This window comes from Chelmon rostratus, chromosome 15 (genome assembly GCF_017976325.1).
Source record: "Chelmon rostratus isolate fCheRos1 chromosome 15, fCheRos1.pri, whole genome shotgun sequence".
NCBI classification, from domain to species: Eukaryota; Metazoa; Chordata; class Actinopteri; order Chaetodontiformes; family Chaetodontidae; genus Chelmon; species Chelmon rostratus.
In genome coordinates this window covers 17,889,298-17,914,609 of record NC_055672.1, presented here as the reverse complement: position 1 = coordinate 17,914,609, position 25,312 = coordinate 17,889,298, and the positions used below count along the sequence as shown (strand labels likewise).

The 25,312-nt window shown below is 45.1% G+C and overlaps 1 protein-coding gene across 1 annotated transcript in view; it reads left to right on the top strand.

The window, feature by feature from the left end:
- runx3 (RUNX family transcription factor 3) overlaps nucleotides 1–25,312 on the top strand; it is a 48,430-nt gene that overhangs the window by 6,462 nt on the left and 16,656 nt on the right. The window contains exons 3-5 of the mRNA XM_041954378.1: nucleotides 12,248–12,489; nucleotides 13,214–13,370; nucleotides 14,826–14,930. Of these exons, the coding sequence (XP_041810312.1) occupies nucleotides 12,248–12,489; nucleotides 13,214–13,370; nucleotides 14,826–14,930 (504 nt within the window). The remainder of the gene's footprint in view (nucleotides 1–12,247; nucleotides 12,490–13,213; nucleotides 13,371–14,825; nucleotides 14,931–25,312) is intronic.

The following is a 25,312-nucleotide window of genomic DNA, read 5'->3' as shown; positions in this document are numbered from 1 at the left end:
CAGAGAGAGGATGCAAATTTCGCCATTGAACATCATCCTTTAGGTTTGGACTAAAAGATGAGCGAAGGACTAGTTTGACATTTGGGGAAATAAGCTTACTTGCTTTCTCACTGAAAGTTAGATGAGAAGATTGAGCACTCATAGAACATGTCAGCTATGAACCAGCAGCCAGTTAGCTTAGCATAAAGACTGGAAAGAGGTGGTAACAGCTGGCTCTCTCCAATGGCAGCAAAATCTGCCTCCTGTAAAACTCTCATTAACACCTTATGTTGTGTTTGTTTAGTTTGTACAAAAACTGATGCGTAAAAAAGACACTTAATGGTTTTAGGGGGTTGTGTGGTGGACTATTTCATGGCCAGGGGCAGTCTACCCAAAAAATAGTCCTTTGCATGATTCCCCATTAAACAAAAACTTTCTTTAAATGACGATTTTTGTCCAAAATAGATGTCAAACAACTTCTTTAAGTTAAAAGTTTTAAAAATCTAATCGCTTAAACATTTAGTATATACTTCCTCCTTGCTCATATCTCCATATTCTATTTTTGCTTATCCTGCCACATTTCTGCATTGCAAAATTCATGCAGAATTAACAAAATGATCTATTATCCCTATAATGCAACAGGTTTTGCCCTGAAGTAAACTTCGGCGAGCTCGTACTTTCTCTGCAGCTGCTCACTTCTGTATTGGCTCAGTAGGAAACACCATGCCAGGGATTCCCCCTCAGCTGTGCTGCAGAAGTGGCCCCTCCATCTCTTCTCCATAGTCTGTCTGCCGTGAGGTCACTCCGTCTGCAGCGCATGCTTCTCATGGTCGGAGACGCCGCCGTCACGAGCACAAACGCAGAGGGAACTTTACGCTGTCTACACACAAACTGGAACAGAAAGGCTAGACACGCACACACAGTCCACCGCCTGAGTTTTTCAACCGTGCTGAGTCAGAGAGGAGCAGTGCATGTCAACATGATGACCGTGACGTTTTCCCACTCTAAATGCTGTCTGACCTCACCGTAATAGCTGGTCAGGACTAACATATGGTCTCCCGATGCCTTAGTCCAGCAGAATTACCCACGCGGTGACTAAACAGCAGAGGACTTAACTGAAAAATATCAGTGACTGCTTTCTTGATTTTATAAAGTGCCAATTTGTGTCTCGTGCTTGAAAAAATATTTAACCGACTACTGTGTACTGTGGTTAGTCCTGCACTGACGGGGCTGAGAGTTCCTAACCAATGAGCCTTTCCTGCGAGATACGACCTCGTTCAATTCACTGTCCACAGAAGTGACACCTGGAAAGGGACTGTCAAGCCTTTGCATGTCAAGGAACATCTGTTGCTGTAAGGAAGTTAATTTTTACAGAATATTATAATTGTTTGTTCTGGCAGTAGGGTGACATGAACTAAACAGCGCCCTTACACATTCTGTTATGTCAAATTGAGCAAAATAACAGTGACATTACATTGGTCCTCAATTAAACGGGGAGTCCTCTCAGCTCTCCACGTTTTAGCATGCCAGCTTGCTATGCTAACACTGCCAACCTGGCAGAAAGACATTTGTGTTCGAAGGGCCTGATGGACTCGAACGCAGCTTTTCCCCTTTAATCAGTGTGATGACATAACAGGCAGACAGCGAGCCAGTCATTCAGTCAGTATAGAGTTTGATTAACCTAATCACCAGGCAGCCAGGCTCCAGGCTACTGATTGGGTTTACAAACGCTCCTTGTCATCGTTGTGTCATTAGCTCGTCGTTAGCCGCGGCCGCCTTGACGTGGAGCAGCGACGTGCTGCGCCTAAACACAGCAATCAGGGGATTAGTGTGCAGTTACAGCAAAGCCTCAATGGACGCCTCAGGCTCTGAGTCAAAGAGGGGAAAGTCCTGCTTCACTATGCTAGCTCCACGTGGCCCGGGTGCTAACTGTAGCTACATGGGCAACGCCACTGCTGATTAGCAATGGAGATGATGAGAGGAAACATTCAGTCACTTCGGACACACGGGTTTCCCCGGTGGTTGGTTTCCCGGACTCCAATTAAGCCAAGTCTTTGACTCAAGCAATGATTTGAATGGAGGGACTCCATTGAAAATAAGTTTTAGCCTCCAATTAGGTTTGTTAGGTTAGAACTGGGAATAAAGCCCAAAGACATCACAGAAACAGTTGCATGCAACACAGTGACTCTCTGCCGTTGCAGCAGAATGGCTCAGTGACATTTGGAGATGATTTATTTCCTTTAGATTTAATTTGAAATCAATTGGAATGATTGACAATAATCACTTACTGTGCAAAAGATTGGATTTATGAGCAACGACAATATTATGTGTCTAAGTGCTCTCCTGAGCTTCTTGGCTTGCAGGCTGAGAGTTGCCACACCCTTGTTTCCTTACGATGAAAAGCCCTGAGGGCCAGCCGAGTACTTTCCAAGAGTTGTCTCACGTCTGCAGAGGAAAGTGGCACGGACACTTGTCAGGAAACCAGCGCCGGGTTCCTGCTCGAATCTGGTTGGATTCTGCGGTGAGTCAAATGGTGCTTGGGAGGCTGAAACTCTCTGAAGAGGGAAATAAATGCAAATTCAATATTTGGGGGTTCTTTGAAGTCCATTTGCACTTGAATGAGTGTGACAGAACCTGGAATGACCCCTGCTGAAAGAGTCCCTTAACAGCGATGAAAGGAGTTGAAAGGGACAAACACTGATGACAATAGTTGAAAAGTTGGAAACGTGTACATGGTGTGTATTTGTGAATGTTCACATAAGGCTGTGCTTGAGTGCGTGTGTGTGTGTGTGTGTGTGCGTGTGCAGTGGTGCTATGCATGCACAGACAGCAGGGATGACTAAAAGAGTTCCTCTTTAAACCATTTGCATACGAACACACACAGCTACGAACAATACATTTGGCCCAGTGCCTTGTTGGCGGCGTCCTCTCTGACTGGTTAGCATTCATGCCATTCATTTCATACGTTACATACCTCACCGTGTTCCTTCATAGATCGAAGTAACAGGGACCTAGTCTCAAAAAATAAAAACATGTGGCTTTTGTTGCAGAGAGGAATGAACAACAGCATTCCTGGTGCAACCACATCAAAGGTCCCCCACGCCATGGGGCTAAATGAGGGCAGACTGTCCTGCTTGCCCCTCCTGATATGACTGCCACTAATTAACAGGAGATCTAAAACCGACGCTTCATCTTCATCGCTTTTCTTCACATTTTCACTCGAATCGCCACAGCTTTTTAAACGTGCATGGCTTCTCTTTCGAGAGGGGACAGCCACACAACAAGCACAAAGGGGCATTGTCTGCTGGTGAAAATGTGGTTTACAGGCTCTGCTATAATGGCTTGGCGGTTGCTGGAAGCCATGCGCACTTCCTAATATTCGACTCACATGCGATTTCATTTTGAGAAAAGACTGGGCTGTGGGGCTTTGCCTTTGTGTGAGGGGGACGCCTCACAACTTATTTTCTGAGCCGACAGGCTCGGGCTCCCTTGCCCCCTCCCTGCGTTTCACCCCCTCTTCCCCTCTCTGGTGGCGCTACTATATTTGTGTGGGATCTCTAGCGATGGAAGAGTAGACACAGGCTGCGTTGCCAGTCAAACGTGTTCGGGCTGTCAGACTGAACGGCTTCCAGCGCTGCGATCTGTCTCCTCTCCTCGTCAGTGGGAGCTGTTTGATCTGACAGAGAGACTCCATTAGAGACACAGGGAAGTTCAACTGCTGGGAGGTTGGATGGCTTCAGCAGTCAGAGTAGCAGCCCAGAGAGGAAAAGGTTTGCACACACAGTCTGGTTGCAATCTTGGTGTCTGTGCTGCGTATCTATAAATGTCTCTGAGTATTACTTGTCCTTATACTAGGTGTGTGTGGTTACACGTTGACGAGTGCAACGTAAGAAAGCTCAACTGGGCTGACATATTTTGGGGCTCTGTTGGGCAAAGGGCTGATGACGCAGTGGATAATGATATCATAAATGTGCGGCGCTGCTGAGCTGCAATGAGACAGAGAGAGAGCGAGAGAGAGAGATTATGTGCTGAGGCACTGAGAAGGGCAAGTAAAACGAGCTGTCTTCTTCAACTCACACCAGAGTTTACCCTCAGCCTCACGGTGGTGATGACCTCATAAACCTGTGCCGCAGTCCAACAGAGCGGAGTAGACGCTGGTGTCAGAGCGGTGAAGTGGCAGACAATGGTTTGATAAATATGCATCAATGGTTCAGCCACAGACCGTCGCTACACTCCCTACATTTAATGTGGCTACAACTTTCACTAATCAGGACGACATCTGACAAATGGCTCAAGACTCCAAGTAATATTAGGCGATTAGTATTATTACTCATCGCCGGCTTGCACTGCGTGATCGCTGTTAAAAAGGAGCAGGGAGAGTGACTTGATGTGGCTCCAGTGAAAGTTTTGTCTCCTGATCTGTGTGTGGCAGCTGGGCTCTGGCAGGGCTCTGGCACCGGGGCAGCACGGCAGTTAAACTGTCACTGGCAGGAACTGTAAATCTCTTGCAGAAGGTGAATGCAGCACGACAGCACCACAGGTGTGTGTGTGTGTGCGTGTGTGTTCACCAGTTACAAGTTTGTCACGACGTTATAGTTGCTTATCTGCATGTCTTTGTCTCTCAGCCATCCTGAGAGGCAGCCTTCACAATTTTAGCTGGACACATTTGGCAAAGTCAGAGTGAGTCAGGATACTCGTGTGTGTAGGCGTGTGGGTGTATGTGTGTGTCTGTAGGGGGTGGGGGTGCTGTCACTTTGGCAACGCAACTGCACATATTGCAGCGATTACCACAGCGGAAAAATGTTTTTCTGCAACATGCAATTACTACAGATTACAGATTGCCGTCCTTGCATCAGAAGCTCTCGCTAGAAAAGGAGAAACAGTGCGTTTGTGTGTGTATGTGTATTTGTGTTTGTGTCGTTACACACAAATAGACAGACAGACACAGAGACAAAGAAAGATGAGAAATGATTATAGCTTGCACTAAAAACCACAACTGAAAAAAATGGAGGAGTTGACGTATTTATGGGACTCATTTAGATTTAAAAGTTATACAGACTTCCAGGGGTAAATAAAGACCCTGGAAAAGAATACAATCTGTCCTTCAGTGAAATGAAGAGAAGTAGAGCAGGGCACATTTCGTAGGCTTTTGTCCATCATCATCAACATTATGAAAAACATACACTGATGTCCTCATGAAGTACACAACCCTAAACACCACAAGTCATATCAAATTTTGGACTTTACATTTCGTTCCAGGTTACAAATCACCATGAATATCAAAAAGCTTCCTTCAGGTCACACTAAACAATATGGCCCAAAAGTGGTGCCCCGCAGCAAGGCAGGGCCCTATTTACAAACCCACCAGATCAAAACTCAACCCAAAGTGCTCCTATAATAGCACTGGGGCCTTTTGGTGAGCTTACCATCCAATGCTACTTTTAGTGGGTTTCCAAAGAATAAACAGGCCTGGGAACCACATCACAGGCTGCTGACTGTCATCGTTGGGTGAGTGTACCCGATGGATGATGTGAGGGCGGAGCGACCGTGACACCGGGGTTTACGGCGAGTTCCCCCCTGCCTGCCTCGAGTGTGGTGGGTGCCATCGAAACTGCCACTGAAAGGACAGGGAGGTGGCCTGACCACGTTCAGCCCCCGAACGCTGATCACAGTGAACCCATCAGAGTGCCTCACTGTGCCTTTTGTGATGGTTTTCGGTTATTGGAGAGTAGTGATTCTTGTTTTCTGGCTATTAAAAACAGGGGTGCAATCACATATGCACAAACACGCACACACACACACACTGAGCCCCCCCCCCAAAAAAAAGTACTCAGATCCTTTATCTTTTAAGTAAAAGTAACTATAACACAAAGTAAAAATCTTAAAAATACATAAGATGATCACAGGATAATAGTAAACAGTAAAATCTAGTGTAACAGTAACACAAGTATAAAAGAGTCAGCAAACTGACTCAGGAATGTCAATTACACAGCAATATCTGCAGCAGCAAAAACACTAAGTGTGCTAAACTGAGGAATGGTGCATTTGATAGATGCAGAGTTCAACTTTTCATTTGTAAGACTAAGATTTTCATTTTTCTTCTTAGTGTACCAAACAGTTATTTGAATCAAAGCATCTCTAAACTTTACGGGGGAAATATGTGGTTGATGGAACAATTCATTGATATCTGAAGTCATAGATGCTTTTTTGAAAGCGAACACAAACCAAAAAGATTGGAAACCACTGATTTAATCTTTCATGTTACTTTGTGTTTTGTAGGCGTATCTTTTTTTTCTCTGAAAAGTAAGCTGTCAAATAAATTTAGTGGAGTAAAAAGCACAAGTATTGGAGTAAATGTATTTAGTTACTTTCCACCACTGCCCTAGAGGACAAAGCTGCACCCCTACCAAACTCCTCCCATGATTTATTCAACATGAAATGAAGTGTCAGATTCAAATACATGCTTGGTATGTTTGAAAATGAATGTACTCTTTAAGAAGTCCATTTACATTTAGCAGACAGAAATAAAACCATAGTCATTCGTCCCCCAACAGCCATTATATTGCTCAATTGATTCACAGGGCTTTTATAAGCCCTTGGCTCCGCTCTGCACCTTTTATAAAATGTAAGAATATTAAAGATGCATGAGATGAATGTGCTCATTGTCTCCTCTGGTGACTGCTGCATCTCAACTCATCACGCTTACATAGTAATTAGCTGCTGGGTTTGGAAATGTCACCATCCTCTTCATCATTTATAGCATAATATATACTCTGCACGCCTTCAAGGATCTGGAATTGGGGCCTGACACCCTCATGAGTTACTGGATGTATAAAGTACCATGATGGACAAATTATAGAAGAAAACTATAGAAATGAAAATAAAAATAAAGTATTTAAAAGGTCATTAAGAGCTAAACAAAGTTTGAATACACAGGCACATTCCGGTGATCATTAAAACTAACACAGACAGGCCTGATGGAGAAAAAACAACATACAAATTTATATGAACAAAATTGTCCAATGTGTTTCCTATTTTCTTGACTGAACATCAAAATGGGCAAAAATGACCACCAATTGTGATGTGCTGACATATTATGTAATCAAAATTTGAGAGAGAATCAGCCATCAGAGCAGCGCGAGCCCAAAACCCAAACAGTCTGTACCCACTCACTGTTGTTTAAAAGTTTCTCCATATACTTGTGTATATAAACACTCCAACGCTAGAATATGATTTGGCTTTGAGGGGACTGGCACAAATGGCTTTGGTGACTTACATCATGCTTGGAAGTCTAATCACAGACACTCTTGTCATATCAAGCAGAAAAAGTCCATTTCATAGCAAGCGATGTCTCAAAAAACATTTAAAAAAAAAAAAAAAAGCAGGGAAGGGTAAACAAGCCCGGCGTTCCACAGCCACCGCAGAATTCATCATTCATACAAAAAAATACCCCGAGCCCCAAAGTAGAGCTAATTTAATCCGAGAGGAATAAAACTCCATTTCATAGAAGTCGTCCATTCAGAACACTCATATTTCCACCGAGCAGAAACCCCCGGCTGAAATCCGAGCAGACACTTTTCGGAAGGAATGCATTCGGTGGGTTGAGGGCCAAAGCTTGCCCTGTAATTTGTGAATGTACAGAAATGTGTGACCGCCACAGCTCCTCTAAAGATAGAAATCTTTGTCTTATGTCATCGCCGAACCTCAAACTATTTCTAATTGCCCCCATAGCCCCCTTTTCCAAATGAATAGCTACCCATCCAAAGGCTTATGTGTGCATGTCTGAAAATAGCCCAGGAGTTTACACAGGCTAATAGATCATATTCAGAAAAGACAGAAAGAAAGAAAAACCTTAAAGGGATCTCCACATATCTGAAAGTGTCCCCGTCTTCAAAGTGACTTTTAAGTGGCACTGAAAGCTGTGTGGGTGGCATTTAGAGTCAGGTATAAGCTTACAGACCCCAAAGGCTGGTTTTCTCTGCTAATGGGGATCATGATCATATTAGTCTTTACAATCTGACTCATTACACATGAAACCTAATGTAAGTGGGGTTTCCTTTGGTTTTTTTAAACTCACAGAAGATGTGCCACTTTGTTAGGACTCCAAGGAACTTCAGCATTGGTTCAACCTAAACTTCATGTCCCATTTAGAGCCCTTTGGCTGTAGTGCTGCTCGGTGGTGCCTCTCTCGCCAGCAAAGCATTTTCTGACACCACAGGAAACCCTGTTTCTGTTTTGAGCGTTCATCGTGATTTAGCTCAGGAAGACGGGGATGAAGGCAGGCTCTCGGTCACTCACAGAGCGACCATCAGTAAACAATGATGTGATTGATTTATAGCTGAAGGGTCCATTTTCTTTTTATCCTTCAGTGGTAAGAATCATATATGCTGAGGCCTATTTCAGGTGGGTCCAGGGGTTTCACATATCCCCCATAAGTTCTGTCTTGATTTCAGGCTCAACCCGCCCGGATCATTAAAAATCGTTCAGGGGCACGGCGGCCTCTGTCCTCAATGCCTGTGTGGCTGAAACTGTAGAAACTGCGTGTTGAAATGCAGAGGTCTAAATGTGACAGGCGCCCGAAGCGCACATTACGGCTGAGCAGGGTATAGATGGGGCGTGTGGTCACGTATTAATAACGAACCGGGGCAGGAGGACAACTAAAATATCACCGGCATCGTCATTGTCCCAGTCGAGCCGCACTCAAAATAGAGGCCGCATGATAGGCGGTGTGATTGGAGGTGATTTTGTGCTGTTAGGATTGTGGGGATTTGGCTGCTGCTTCTGTACGAAGTGATTTGAGTTCAAGTGTGGGAGTGTGTAAGTGTGTGATTTGGGGTTCCCTGACATTTTCAATGCAAAAACACCTAAACTGAAACGCATGAAGCCACAGACATTAAGGTCTTTCCCTGAAACTCTTACAAAGGAAGCCTGCCTGTTGTTCTCTGAATACAGAGGAGGATGCTCATGGCTTTATCCTCATAATTAAATGTAATTCTTTCTCTTACTAGTAAAATTAAAATAAAAAAAAAACTATTTGTTGGCAACCCCCTTGACCCACCACTGATCACCAGCGTAAGTGTTATAGAAGCTTCTACCTTCATATTTCTGCCTGGAAAAAAAAAAAAAAAAAAGGAAGAAGACGAAACGTAAAAAATGAGAAGAGACGCATAGAGAAACGTTGATATTTATATTTGATTTATAGAGCAAGTGATCAGCAACACTTTCTCAGAGCAGATCATTCAGATACAGCCTGGAGATAAACTTTACAGATGTGTTTTCTGCTCTTCCTCTTTAAGTGTACCTGCTGACACACACATCACTGATAGCTCGAGGTTTGTGGCCACGTTTGATCCCACACAAACAGCTACAGTGAAAACAAGATCTGATATCCGGGCTTATTTGGACATCTCTGGGACAAGGAATTGTCTAGTTTTTGTTTTGAACGTCTCCCATCTTTCCCCTGCATCTCCCTCCCTGACTGCGGCTCTGATTTACTGTGACAGGGGGAATTAAGGGAAAATCTGAAGCCACTCCGATGGCTCCTCACGCCACTTAACTGCACTTAATTTATTCTCATGCAAGTAAACAACTTAAAAACCACCACACACACGCGCGCGCGCAAACACACGCACACACAAAGGCGCACGAAAATAAAATGCGCTATTATTAAAACGAAACATCGATTGATTGAGGGCATTTAAAAATGCGCTTCAAGGAAAATCCACATGATTTGTTCAATATTTCTTTTACTGTCAGTTTCCTGTTTGTATATATTCATTTACATCGCTGGTTATTTTAGCATGTTTATGATATATTTATTTTTTAAATAAAAGCTGTCAGGAATTTCTACATTAATTCCTGAACCTGTCGCAAAATCTTTGAGGTTATAGCCTGATCAATAAGAAACTCTGTCAGTGCTCACCAGAGCCAAAAAGGTGGACAAATACACAGGATTTTAAGCGATGTTTCACAGTTTGCTTTTGCATTCACAGTAAAAAAAAAAAAAAAAAAAAAAAAAAAAAAAAAAAAAAAAAGAGAGAGAGAGAGAGAAAATAATCAACCGATTAATTCTGCAAATGTGATACAGGGACGGATGCGTGAAGTCCGGGCCATCACATGGCTTCAGAGTGCGGTTATTAAACGAATAAACGTCTAAGCTTTTGGAACTATTTCAGTTCTCAATAATAATAAAGATTATTGTGATTCATTCAAAAATGTAGATGTGAGAGGGGAAAATGTCACCGGCGCTGCTTTAGCGAGAGAAACCAGCTCACTGAAGGAGTTCGTTTAACTGATCTGACTCGAGTGGAAATTAATTCCGATGTCCGACTGTCTGAGAGCGCAGATAAAAGTTTCCTTTTCTCTGCAGATGTGAAATGTCTGCCTCGGACTGTCTGATCTGACAGCGATTGAAAAGGCAAATGCGCCAACTAGTGTCAGAAAGCAGCAAGGCGCAGGGTTTGCAGGGTGTGCCGTCATTTGATGAACCCTCAACATTTCAGGTTTCTAATGAATTCAGCCTCTGGCACACACACACACACACACGCACAAACACACTGATTACTGTTGTGTTGTTTGATGTGGAATGAACACATTAGCCTGCTTGCTTTAATTCTCTTATTAATTCAGTTCAGTCAATTAAAGCGATACAGATCTGTCCTACACCCATAATTTCACTTTATGAAATTTTTTTTTTTACCTGGGAAGAAGGTGTGAACCCGCCAGATATAACTGCTTTTCAAAATGAATAAATGAGAGTGAAACCACAGGCCTTTGCTGTCTAAATCCTTCTTTAGATAAATTATAGCCTAAATAATTCCACTAAAAATAGGTTAGTGGAGGTTGTATATTATTTAATCAATTAAAATGCCCCCCTATAAGGCTCATAATTCATAACATCACAGAGGCTGCTCTGCACCAAACCATAATAAGCTATTTTACATGTTTAAATTCATCATATGCAATATTTTACACTTTTTTAGAGCTTCTTTATCTAATGTCAACCGTGCTTATGGCTACTGGCTGTCATTTAAAAATCATTTTAGATCCAAATATTTAATTTCTCATGCAATCCTCTACACAGCATGTGTTCCTCATAAAAAAAATCCTTATAACGCATAGTGTCTCCTGTCGTCTCTGCATCGTGTTAACGTGTGTCTGTATAAACACACAAGCGGAGAGAGGAGCACAGATATGTATCAATAATTCAGCTCGTGTGTAGCAGCAGCGCGGGGCTGAAGAACGGGGAGCGTGATTGGTCTGGTGAAAGCCCAACCCAGCACATTCATTGGTGGAAATCATCTCCACACTCCCAACCACTAAACGCTAAAATGACTCGGGAAAAATAATATCGCGGCACTCTGCACTGCGGTCAGCCTCACGGCTCCTTCGTGCGCCCTAGAAGCCAGCGCTAAAGGATAACTTTAAAGGAAACTCAGCAGGAGCGACAGGACATTTTCCGACCAGAAAAGCGTTGTTGCTTTGTCTTGTTTTGTTGTGTTTTTTTGTGGGGGAGATCCAACGAGGATAACGCTGCAAGAACTTTTACGCACGACAAGGACGCTGATGTTCTTTCACCCTTTCGCGGCAGTTTGTGTGTAGATATTCGGGTTTGAGAAATTTAATTTCGCGTTTTTGTCAGCGGAGTCTGGTGAGATCTGAAGAGGCGTCTGGCAAATTTTGGCTGTACTTAAATCAGTTTCTAAAAAAAAAAAAACTTAATCCGAGAAAGGATTGTCTAACTTTTTTTGTATCACGGCTGGATTACCTGTTTGCCGCCAACTGATTGGCCATAAATCATTTAGGGGCTTTACTGACTGATTTCAGAGTGGAGCTCAGGTAGTTTGTGGTGTTCATATATTATATACACGCGGCTGAAAGTGTCCATCAAGTGTGCGACAGATCAGAGCGCCGACATAAAGACGCTCCGCGCTGTGAGAGACTGCGCTCTGTATTGAAGGCTTTTGCTCAAGTCAGTGAAAAAGAAAGAAATCTGATGTTTCTCAGGCTGACACATCCTGTGTTGGTGATATCGCACGTAGTCATCAGAGTTTAGAGTTTCTGTTCAGACTCTCTTCGCTCAGACCTGCAGCGCGCTCTTGCCTCCATCCTTTGCGCTCTTACGGGTGGGCTCCTGAGACCATCCGCGTCTGGAGGAAAAGAGACAAAAAAAAAAAGAAAACTGTTTTTCTCCCAGAGAGTCCTGCTCTTCTGATACGACCCAGTCAGGTGGCACTGACCCAAGCTGTTGTGATGCATATTCCCGTAGAGCCGCCCACCACCAGACGGTTCACGCCGCCCTCCACGTCCTTCCCCTGCAGTAAGATTGGAGACAGCAACGGGGCCATGGCCACCCCGGGGCCCCTAAGGTCAAGACCGGACACCAGGAACGTGGTGGACGTTCTGGCGGACCACGCCGGCGAGCTGGTTCGGACAGACAGCCCCAACTTCCTCTGCTCCGTCCTCCCGTCTCACTGGAGGTGCAACAAGACGCTCCCCGTGGCTTTCAAGGCAAGACACATGGCTTCTAATTATCTTTTATTATATTTGAATTTTAATGACGCACATCGTGGCTTTCTAACTTTGGGAAATGCACGAGAAAAGACTTTTTAAAAAATGATTTAACACCAACCAGATACATTTTAATCAGACAATTTAATTTCATTTATTCAGCAGTACGACTGTGCTCTGGAAGTTGTGCTTTTTGTTTCCCGCATTTTGCAGAATATTAAATTATCAAAAAGCACAGATAAACTTTTCTTTTATTGCCTTTTGACGGCGCCATCCAGAATAATAACACCCACACGACGACGGGCCAGCAATTATTAGAGGTTTGAAACTGCATGTCTGAACATGTCTGGATTTTTATTCTAGCATTTTTTTCTGTATTATAAAATTAATTTGATGCTTTATGGATAAATATTTGTGGCTTGTGTCAATATTAAGAGCTGCATCGTCTAAATTTGAAGGAAAACAAATAACGTGATGACACGCATGTTACACAAATATTACAATTTAGATGGAAATGTCATGAGTCCACGTTAGAGGGTGTTTATTGGGCTAATGAAATCTCACAGCTGTACGATTTATGTAATGCTTTATTGTTGACAAGGTGGTGAAATAGTGGAAATATTCCCGGTTCATATGTTGGGATCCGGATGCGGTTTTACGCGTGCAGTGTGTACACTTGATTTGATGACCCGGGGTGTCTGATGACCCGCTTTCTCCCGTGCAGGTCGTGGCTCTCGGTGATGTTCCCGACGGGACTCTGGTCACCGTGATGGCCGGAAACGACGAGAACTACTCGGCCGAGTTGAGGAACGCTTCCGCCGTGATGAAGAACCAGGTGGCCCGCTTCAACGACCTGCGCTTCGTGGGCAGGAGCGGACGAGGTGAACTGAGATCCTCTCTCTCTCAAGCACGCACCCACGCACACGCGCGCTCTCTCGCTCTCTCTCACAGACACACACACACACACAGGCCTGCACACACACAGTGAGAGAAGTCTGCTTGTAATGCCATTTTCATCATCATTCAACATTTGGAAACGCGCTTGTAATAATATAATGTATCAGATTTCTGAGCCGAAGTGGAGTAACGACTGATAACTGACAGCATGTTATTATTTTCTATGAGTGTGAAAAATTATTAACCCTGTAGGCCTCCAAATATGTTGCACAGACGCACACGTAGGAAACGCTGATCCGTTCAAATACAGCCTTTAAAAATATTTCTCTCTCAATTCTGGGCTGACCTCTGTTGTCTCTGAGAGAGGTTAAAAACTACAAATATGGAATCATTTAGGTGTGCGTACAGCGAGCGCCCACACTTTTCCAACTGACGTCCACGTGTGTCATCCGAAAACATCTGGTCTGCGTCACGGTGAACGGTTGCGATGTGACTGTAATTTTCTTAATCCAGGGGAATACAAATAATTATCCACGTGGAGAGGGGTGGATGAAAAACCACCTCGCTATTCGTGCCCTGGAGCAATTTGTCAAACAAGGCCCACCAGCAAAAAGCTTACAGCCTAATGCATAGTGTTTATCATGGGAATTGTTGTAATAATAATAATAATAATAATAATCGCACATGAGCAGGCCTGTTTGCAGGATGGGATGTTTTGGTTGATGCATGGGCCTGTTGAGCAACATTATTGTGCTTGATTGAGTAAATCAAAACCTCTCCAATTCCAGGCCTAAAGAATGGAATAAAAACAAGAACTGATCTCAAAAATCTTCAGCGAGAGGATATATTTCTCTCATCCCTCTAAGAGCCTTTTTCTGGCCTTTCCTATTTCCCTTCAATGTTCAAATAGCTGCTATTTGAGGAATGGGAAATCTCCAAATTAAAAAATAGCCCATACCTTTGATTTCTGTAGTCAATTACCACTCCCGAGGATTCTTCCTTTTTCGTCTTTCCTCCCACACGGTCTCTTTTTAACAAGAGATGCCTTTCTCAGAGCTGGGGACGAGCACTGGACCCCGCTGCATGATGCAGCCTTCCTCCCTCTGCAAGGACTTTGATGCAGATGAGAGCAAGATCCTGCCTTGTTGAACAATAAACTATCGCTGTAAGCCCTTTCGGACAATCTGGAACACATTCTCTCAATAATCCAAATCATACCCGCAGTCAGCCCATCAAAAGAGGTGGTCTCTGCCTTTTTTTCTCCCCCCCTTAATTCAAAGGCTGCAGCGGGACAAAAGCCGGCGATGAATTGATGTTGAACAAGCGAGGTATTGTTGCAAACAAGAGACAAAATAGTTTGCAGATAATTCGGGAAAGGCCATTTGTGAAGTGAATTGACATTCTTCCATAAATCTCATGGACATGTTGCTGTGCTGCAGGAAAGAGCTTCACTCTGACCATCACTGTGTTCACTGGACCGCCGCAAGTGGCCACCTACCACCGCGCCATCAAAGTCACTGTGGATGGACCCCGGGAGCCGCGCAGTGAGTACACGCACGCACACACTCTCACACACCCGCCGCCACTACTGTTGTTATTGCTGAAGTGCATTGTGGTGAGAATGTTGCAGAGCCACCCAGTTCGAAGCAGCTAATCCTGGTTCTGAAAGTGGTGGGTGTCAGTATCTCTACATGCTAAAAGAACAGCATGAGTCATATGCAGATTGTATATGGCAACCTAGCGCAGTGGGGACATCTGACAGCGTGTGTATTAGTGTGTGTGCTCCGCTGTCAGCACACGGTGGAGGTAAAAATCTGTTCACACCATTGCATGCGCAAAAATTCAGTTTCCACTATTTATTTTGGGGTTAAGACTAGGTTAAGGCTGGGGTTAGGCTTGTAGCGGTTATGGTAAGCCTCTAGAGAATGAATGTAGGGCAGTGCATTGTCCTCACAAGTATAGTTGTGTGTGTGTGTGTGTGCAGCAGGGGCACAGGGAAGGGCCCAGTCAGAGGAAACTGTAAAGCATATTAAGGCATAACCCAAGACCACTAAGAGGAGCTGAGTGAGTCTCCAAGCCGCAGGTGGCTCGGCTCAGTCGACCCCCTCCCTTCTCTTCCCCCCTCACCCACCCCTCACTCCTACCTTCCCCAGTGCTGGTCAGAGGGCCCGTACCTGACCGACCACATAAGTGGCTCGTTGATTTAACACAGGCCAGACTCCGGCCACTGTTAGCCCTGGCAGGGAGGCCCGGCGTGCTAAAGCTGTTAGCGCCACCGTTCAGCCGCAGCTTCATTCTCGTGTGGTTTAATGCTGCTGGTGTGTGTGTGTGTGTGTGGGATGGTGGAGAATTACTCAGATGAGTCACAGGCTGGAGGCCGGTGCCGTATGTGCACACATGTAAGATTTTTATTTTTTGGTGAGCTCAAGGTGGGATAGACGAGGTAGGATTTCATGATCTACCTACGGAGGGATCGTGTTTTTAATGGTTCCAGAGGTCTCTGAACAGGCGGGTAGCTGTGGCCCACGCTCACGTCTCTGAAGGGGGATATTTGGGACAGGGTGGATTTAGCCCAGTCAAAACAGACCACAGCAGGGGAAGAGAGAGTGGTAGCAAGTGCCACATGAGGGGGGATATGGCTGGCAGAGAGAGATCACCCCCCCACACACCCCCACCTGCCAGGCTGAACACTATTTGCAGAGGCATTAGAAAGAACAGTGACTGCAAAGGAGGGAGGGACTAGATAATAATAAACACCGTATGTGTGTGTGTGTGTGTGGATGGTTTCAATTTGATCGCCTTTAGTTAAGGGGGGGGAAAAAAAAGCTCAACGTGTGCGTCTGTGAACATAAACGCATTCTCGTGTGCATCTGCGAGCGTCTCGGCTTGAAATAACTGTGTACATTAAGGCCGTCTCCTGTCTGTCTGTCAACATGTTAGGGCTTCAGCTGAGGCGTCAGAGAGGCCGTGCTACTTTTACACCGGCACTGGGTGCTATAAAGTGACACTGTTTAATATAGGGCAGGAGGAATTTAGGGCTCCATTAAACACGGTGCTGAGAGGGAATTCACAGAATGACAGAAAATAAACTTCTACAAAGGCTTATATATATATATATCAGCATCTGAATATGATTCCCTTATGAACTCGAATCTCCTTCAGCTGCGCTCCCCGTAACCACAGACTGTTTGATTTGTGCAAATGTTAAAATGGCTGAAACAGTCGAAGCTGATCTGAAATATGTCTAATACATGCAGTTGCTGTGCAGTGAAAACAGATCCAGCATCAACCAGGAAATTCAAACAGCTGATCGCAGTTAATAGAATAAGCAGCTTGAAGCACAGCACATTTATATTGATAATTATATTGGTCTGAATGAGCTGTCAGATCTGAGGCCGAGATAAATTTTCAGTCCAATTCAGTGTATCGAAGGAGTCATAGCCTCAAAATAGAAGCGTGATGAGATAAAGGACCTCTCATATTTAAACAAGGAGCACATTCTAGCAGTATAATATCAGTCATACCCCTGAACAGTGAAAGCACACGAACACACACTACCATTCAGACATTATTAGGCCCATAAAAATAATCAGATTCTTCTCTAACCACAAGGCACCACATTATATTGGCTGTACACCGTTCAGAGCCAAAGCAGAGAGGCGCTTTTGCCAGCACATAAAGCTAACAGCGTTTTTTCATCACAAATCTCATCATCGGAGACAGTTATATTCCAACGCTGCTTTGATCCCACTTTTTATCAGTGCCCCACAGCGTCGCCCGTACACCTCAGCTTTATCATTCGTAGAGTGCAGACAGCCTGAAGCCAGACTTGGCCACGCTGCGCTCACCTGTCCGCGGGCTGGCAGGCTGCGGGGCCGGCCTGCTGTTTGCGCAGGGCCTGCATTTGCATGGCTGCCAGCCGAGCCACGGCGGGAGTTGGCACAGATGAGGAGGAGGTTTTATTAATGTTTACTGATCCAGTCAGGAGAACCTGACGGACAGGACTGCAGCGGGGCCTCGCCTGCGGCACAGTAACAAAGAACACTATACCTTGTGAAAACACTTGAGCAGTAAGTGTAAGTGTGTTTATGCACACATGGGCACAAATGTGTCCACTAATGTATTTTCACACACACACACACACACACACACACACACACACACACACACACACACGTAAATGGATATGAACACACGCAGATAGCAGTCTGTCCCCCAGCAGAAAGTAGGCTAAATGTTCAGCTAAGTATTTTTGTCTCCCTTGCTGCTGATTTCCTCATCACACATCCGGCATTTGTCATCAAACCTCCACCGACTGCACCGCCCCCCCCTCCCTCGGTCTATCTGTCATACTATATCATCAAACTTCTGCTGAGGACAAACTGGAAGCACAACTGCTGCAACCGAAAACTCGTCCCGCGCTTCTGCCTGAGCAGCAGCTTTAACAACACGCCAGCAGTGCACGCAGGGCCGAAAGGACAGAAACGCCAAAAAGGAAAGCAGACGCCTTAAGTGCGGAGACCCCCCCGTGTTTGTCGCTGCGATCTGATGCCTCTGCATCACCACTCGCACACTTAATGCACCCTGCGGGGTTATTCTCACCAATTAATCCCACAACTATATTTTTGGTGCCCTTCTCACTCCCTCACTTATATACTGTGTGACATCAGCTGCTGCTTATTTACCCACAGGGGAGGGGCCGCTTGTATTTCTGTATCTCTCAACCTAAAATGAATCGGTCACCGCGGGTCAGGCTGGGTCAGAGACATCAGAAAAGACTCGAAAATATTAGGAGCTTGTGAGATGTTGTTCAAAAATAATGTTCAGTGTGGGGGTTGTGTGTGTGTGTGTGTGTGTGTGTATGTGTGTGTGTCCTTTTTAGAGCCTAAATCATTTGAATGTGTGAACATGGAAATAAAACATTTTCACTTTCAAAGGCAAAGTTTGTGAATGTGCAGCAAAAACATATAATTCACAGACGTGCGGAAAAGATCTGAAGACACAGATAAAAATTGAGAATGGGCCATTAAAAGTTGTGTATGAATGATTTTGAAATTGGGTCAAAAAAAAAAGTAGTTTTTGTGAGTATCTGAGGACAGATTCAAAGCTGCTGCCTGTGAGCGAAAACCACCCCTTAAAGGTCAAGTCTGTGTGTGTGAGAATCTCAATCCGACTGAACAATCACAAAGCAAATTGCTGAAATGATGTGGAAGCCTGTTGTACGTTACCTCAGCGAGGTCAAAGTGGATATTTGTATGAGGAGACCTGAAAACGACACGCGTGAATACATCCTAACCGCTAACGCACTCACACAGTGTACATGCAATACCTGCATGCAGATAGAGCTCGCACACCGTCCCACCCACAGGCCCACACATCTACCAAAATCACACAAGTGCTGTCGTGTTTTGTTGCCTCTGTTTACTCGGCTGGGTGTGTTCACACAGCTCCAGGAAGAGAATGGCGGGCGTGGGGGGCGGGCGAGGGGGGCGGAGGGACAGCCGGGGTGGTGGGGGTGCATGTTGGAGTTGGCGGGTTGATTCTATTTGCATTTGGCACACAGACTGTACAAAGTATGCAAATAGACAAACAATGACATTTGCTGTGTTATTTTTCCTGTGATATTGCAGTCTCTCTGTAAAGTCAACAAAAAGATAGCATGCGTGTTGCTGCATATGTATTTGCGTGCGCGGCTGCTCGGCTCATACACCTGCCAGGTGCGCCCATCTCTTTAAGTCGGCCCCATGGGCCACGCCCATGCTCCACAAATCACATGAAAGGCTCACCCTCGCTGCGAATTGCTCTCTCAAAGGCAACTTTGATGTTTGAAAATGGAGACGGGTGTCTTTGAAAGAAAGGCCTACAGGTGTATCAGTGCCAGGGGAGGGGAAAAACAGTGGCACGTCTGATGCCGGGTGCTTTCCTGACTGCTAATGGGCTCACCATGACTCCCAGATGTATAACCTGGAGACATAGTGGCCTATGCATGCACACACACACACACACACACACACACACACAAATAGTGTCTAGCCTCTACAGTCAAACTCATGGCCGCCTAATTTATGATTTGATAGATTGCATCAACACCACACATTAAGAGGAACTTCCATGACTTCTTAAGAGAAATGACTCTTTGTGGCGTCTGCAGTGACTGGAGGCCGTTGACTGCGTCGTTCCTCTTCCCTGGGGTCACTCCAGACGCGCCATACTTGGCCTCAGTGATTAGAAGTAGAGCAAATATTGGCCAACTGATAAATCCGCCGGAATGCAGCAGTACATATTGAATAGCTCTGATTTCAGAGAGGAACTTGTGTGCTGGGACAATACATTCACCAAATTCTGAGGTCTGGGGCTTGTGACGGGTGGCGCATGAGGACGGTTTCCTCCAGTGGTCATGCAAGATGTCTACATATTAGAGAGAACCAATCACACTCTGCTCTTAATATTTTGTGAGACATTTTTATGTGTTTTTAAGTCAGACAGAAACACATGCAGCACTGTTGCCAGAGTCATTAAAGCGTGATAGGGCACAGATCTGTAATATAATCAAATGTTGTTGTGGGAGAGTAAATAAAGGAGTCAGATGGATGCTTTGACCACTCTTGCCACCTTAACCACATCTAGAAGTTTGAGGCCAACTCCCTTTGAGGGACACACACACACACACACACACACACACACACACACATCACTTCAGAGGACATTACGCTGAATTACACCCTCCTGGAGACCCTAACCCTAACCACTGCCTGCCTAACCCTAACCTTAAACCAAGTCCTCACACTGGAATTGAATGATTTACGTTGTGGCGACTTGCACTTTGTCCCCAAAAGGAAGGCGAGTCCCCACATTGTCACCGTGTAAACAGAGTTGTGTCCCCACAACATGAGTAATACATGTCGACACACACACATATGCACACACAGCTGCTGGTAATCCTACTTAGGCTGTTGTACTTGGGCTTTCCTGTGAAAGCTGAGCTAATTAGTCTAAATACCTCAACTAAACTGAGATATAAACAAAGAAAATATACCCATTAGTCTATTACTGCCTCTTTTCTTCTCTTCTCCCCTCGCTGCCTCTGTTTGCTCTTGCTGCAGCGTCAGTGCACAAGTTTCTGCTAAAAACGGGAAAAAAGAAGAACATTGTCTGACATTTCCAAACGGCGCGATGTCTCCTCCTCGGGCCAGTTGATGACTGTTGGAGACGCACACAATAGCCTCGGGGTGAAATGCCCTTTCTTTTTCCACTCAGACAAAAATTTCCACCCCATATTTGCTGACGTCAGATAGAACAGCAGGACGCACTAGGAGCTACCGAATTATTTACAGAGGCCCCAGACAGCGTTTTTAATTCACTCTGATGATGCAAGCAGAAGACATTTTCTCAGAATCACTGACAAGCTTCTCAGCCCTCTCTCTCCCCCTCTGTCTCTCCACCCACGCCCTGCACACTCCCCTCTAAACTCACCAGCCAAGCGTCTTTCCTGTTTACCTACCTATGAAGGGAAGTAAAATGCCCACTCTGTATGTGCTCACTCTTCCGTATTTACACTGACCCATACAGGAGGGAGCCATTACGACCTTTCAGCCGTAATTCAATAAAATTTCCGTTCTGCATTTAGCAAAATAAATGGCCCATGAGTTGAAGGAATATTTTCGCCCCCGCTGCATTATGACAATAAACTGTTTTCTGTGTTGGGACAGTGGGGCCGGGGGTGGCGCTGGGGGCGGTTTGTGGGAAGAAGGCACCTGCTGGTTACTGGAAACGACACTGTGTACCACCACCCTGCGGTTTTTGGATATTTATTTCTTCAGGCCTTAATGGTTAGGAACAGCGAGCAAATAATAGGTGTTGTGAGATTGTTTCTTGTGATTCCAGGAGCGAAGGAGTTTGTAATCCTCTGGGTGAGCATAAAAAGAAGCCTTGGCACTTCAAAATAGGCTGCAAACATGGCAGGTCAATCTCTGTAACCTCAGCACTACTGCAACGGTCCACTAACACGATAACCTCAGAGAGAATACAGAAAGTAAAATATATGCACAGTGGAAAATTCACACATTTCATATTTCACACATTTACTTTGACCCACCTGGAATATCAATTGTCATTCTGTGGAACTGTGTGTGTGTGTGTGTGTGTGTGTGTGTTTAGGGGCAAATGCGTGCTTGTTGCACATTATTGTGTGTGACCCAGTATGCACAGAGGTGTGAACGCAAAGCCGTTTGACACATCTGCTGGCGTTGCATTGATGTATGTGACAGCAGAGGCTTGCTTTCCTTTCCCACAGCCCTGGGAGGCCCCCACCTTTCCCCCGGCACCTCGCTGCTCAGAACAACCTGACTACCACGTACACGCAAACATGCGCACGCATACACGGACGCGCACAACAACCCCATTCACCATTAGAGCTAAAATAACACACTCAAAGCAGCTTATTGCTTTAATATGATCTGCCACCGGAGCCAAATAGGCCTTCTGTGCTCGACAAGGCCAGAGCAGCAGCCGCACTGGGAACTCTACGAAGTCTGCAGGCAAGTAGCCAGAGAGGCCTGAAAAACAGCCCCGCTCATATCAACCCCAACACGCCTCAACTCCAGAGTAAAAGACAGTTACACAGACACACACACACACACACAGACTCACACACAGACTCACACACACACACAGTATGGAATGGTGGGACAAAAGAGGGATGATTGCTCTCAACATGCTACGGGCCTTGTTGCATTGTTAGAGAATCCGGGTGCATTGGGCCTTATTTTGTTACCCCTTCACTGTCTTTGCCTGCCTCAACCTGCCTCTCTCTAGGGCTGTCCTTGTCCAACACACACACACACACACACACACACACACACACACACACACGCACACACACACACACACACAACCAAGCAAAGAGCTTTATCCCCTTATCAGAGAAGGAAGGCTGCGCTCTTTGCTCAAACAGTCTCATGTAGCAACTTCCGCTGTGTGCAGCTTGTTTTCAGGCCTGATAGGGGGATTTTCACACTGCTGATGTCCCCAGAGAGACTGATGCATCTGCCTGAGAGACCAGACAATCCCCCAGCTGTGGCCAGAGAGGCTGAACTACACATATAAGTGTGCCAAAACTTTGGCTGACCCCCTCCTGAAAGCTTAGATGGAAGTAACGTTTTCACCAACCCCCCACCCCCTTTGCCACTCTATTCAGTGCTGCCATGTTTATGACAGAGATTTCCACTCACACTTAGGTTATGTCCCAAGAAATAAATAGTCTGTGCATTCAATCCTTGGTAATGATATAGTCGTAAAACTTAACGCGTTCATTCTGAAAGTGTTACAAGAGTGTTATGTAAATGAGTATACAGTAGTGCAATGTCTGTGTGTGGCTTGCATCGACTCATTTAGGCCCAGACGAGACAGCCACAATCACCAGCCAAGGGTAAAACCCACATCCTTCAGGGTCAGCCTCAAAACAAGAACTTTGATTCGTCCCACTGCAAATACCCAAGTGTGTGATTGGTGGCCTTGGGAAACACAGTACCAAAGACACTTCTGCAGAGATGCCTTTTAAGCCGCCAGTAATAGAACAAAAGGGGAAGTATAATGTTGAGTAGCAGAAAGAAGCAGGGTGGGAACGAAAATGCAGGGGGTTCAGGTCTGCTAGAGAGGAGGAAGAGGAAGACAGGTGTACAAGGCTTTGCTCAACAGATGTTGAAACGTCCCCAGTGTCTGTTGAGGGCAAACGGAAATTTGCTCGCAGGCAAGTAGGGCTTGCTGCGACATATGTTCAACTGTCGCCCCACATTTCACTGTGGGGTTTCAAAAGTTATCTGAGGATGCTGCTCTCACATTCTCATCTTTTCAGTGCTCAACTTTCACTTCATTAACACATGAAGCACGGTCTTCCCTTACCGAAGAGGAAAGCTACATGCGTTTTAAGTTGTGGTACTATAGACTTGAGTCATCAATACACACACAAAAAAAAACATATGTTACAACCTACAGAAACATGTCAGCCTCTATCACAGCAGAATCACAAAGGCTTCTTACGCTGCCCAGACATTTTAGTTTGTAATCCCATGGCATACTTACGTAGACTTTAGAGTCCACACATAGTTTTCAGTGTTAAGCGTGATACCTGCACTCCAAATCAATTCTAGTCTGTTATCAGGGGCCTATCAAGTCCATTTATATGTCGAATACAAATATTTACACTTCAAATATATTCAGAGCAGACTTGGCCCAGTGCCAAAGCACGTATTGCCCTTTGCCATCCAGATAGAGTTTCACTTTGCCCCTGAAAAAGCGCCCAGCCCTTTACTAAAAAGAGCTTGTGTTTAATGTGTCTCCCTTTGGACGGGAACATATGTTTCTTTCTTTCAATGGAGACAGAGAGTGAGAAAGAGAGGAGAAGCAGAGAAAAAGTGGGGGATGACGGAAGGAAACAGGTTGTATTGGCTGATCATTCAGCTGTGCCGTTGGTGTTTAAGGCCTGGCTGTCACCTCACTGAGCAAACACTGTCTCTGTGTGGAGCTGATACAGGCTTTGTGGAGGCAAGGCCGGGCAAGACTCAGTGGAGTTCGCTGGTCTTAGAGCACCGAGCGCAATCTCATGAAAAATAACTTCACACTTTTCGCGTCACGTGCGCTCAAACCTGTCTCCATGCGCTTCAAAGCACAAGTGCAAAAGAGCAAAGCACCATCTCAAGTTATTCTGCAGCGAGGACAAAACACTGTCAGGAAATAAAGAGGCACACATACACACACGCACAAAACAAAGCAGGGCTGAGAACGGCACACCCATTTCTTCAAAACACAGCCATCCCCTTTCAGTACATCGTTAATACCAGACATTTTATATCAAGCATTTTATTTGTTCTTCATAGACTTCCATAATGCTTTCAGATGATGCGACCGCTGCTCTGAGAGGAGGCTAGTAAATCTACAACCTTTAGCATCCATTTCGGCTCAGGGTGCGTATTGAGCGCTGCTGTTTAGGCCTCATGTGTGCATTGGCCCCCATCTCCCAGCTCTATCTTGTGGTTATGATATCATAGAGAGAAAAACAAGGGCATTCTCTCCTAAGTGCACCCTGACACATTAAATATTCATCCAACCACAGAAACCCCTCTGAAATGGGGCCGGCGTGGAGCTCCGGCACCCCTCTGGCCCTCGGACCTGCAGAGTAGAAGTCAAATGTTGGCGGTCGGAGCAGACACGCTGTGGCTACAGGCAGGGTCAGCTGGCCAGAGACAGCGCGTTAACACAAGGATTAACTGGAAGATACAGGTGGCGTCTCTCTCGTGCTTTCTTGCAGAAAAACAGTTTAACTCAGAATCAAGGAACTCCTGGATGCTCGAAATCCAGATGAAATTGAGACTAAAACAGCACTATTTAATAAGAATAGAAAAAAGCAATGATTAAATGGTTCCTCTTTCATTAAATGTGATTTAGCATAGCAAACCTCTTAGCTTCCTATCATGGAATGAACATATATACAAGGAACTATTGAGTTATTACAGTCCCTATGGTAGTCACAAAGTTTTAAAAGACGACAGTGGCTTGCAAAATGCACACACATGCTAATTAAATCAAAAAGTTGACTTTTAATTAGCTGCAGTTAAAAATCAAAACAAAGTGTCTTGAAAAAGAGATGCCAGGAACTGTGTGTGAGCCTGCTGGCCTCCTGATTATTTTCTAAGTGTCCAAGAGACAAAGGCCGAGAGAAAAACAGAGAAGAAGGAGAAAAGAGAGTTTGAGCTGCCTCCCCGTTGATTAGTGGTGTTAACAGCAACTGTGGGCCTCGGTTTAATGAGCTCCAGACCTCATTTTAATGAATCCGCTCCCCCAAAAAAGTCGCCCTCTCACAGCCTACTAAACCCCCTACTGGAAGCGCCGAACAGTGTCGCCAAATGTGGTGAGTCCCAGCCAACTGGAA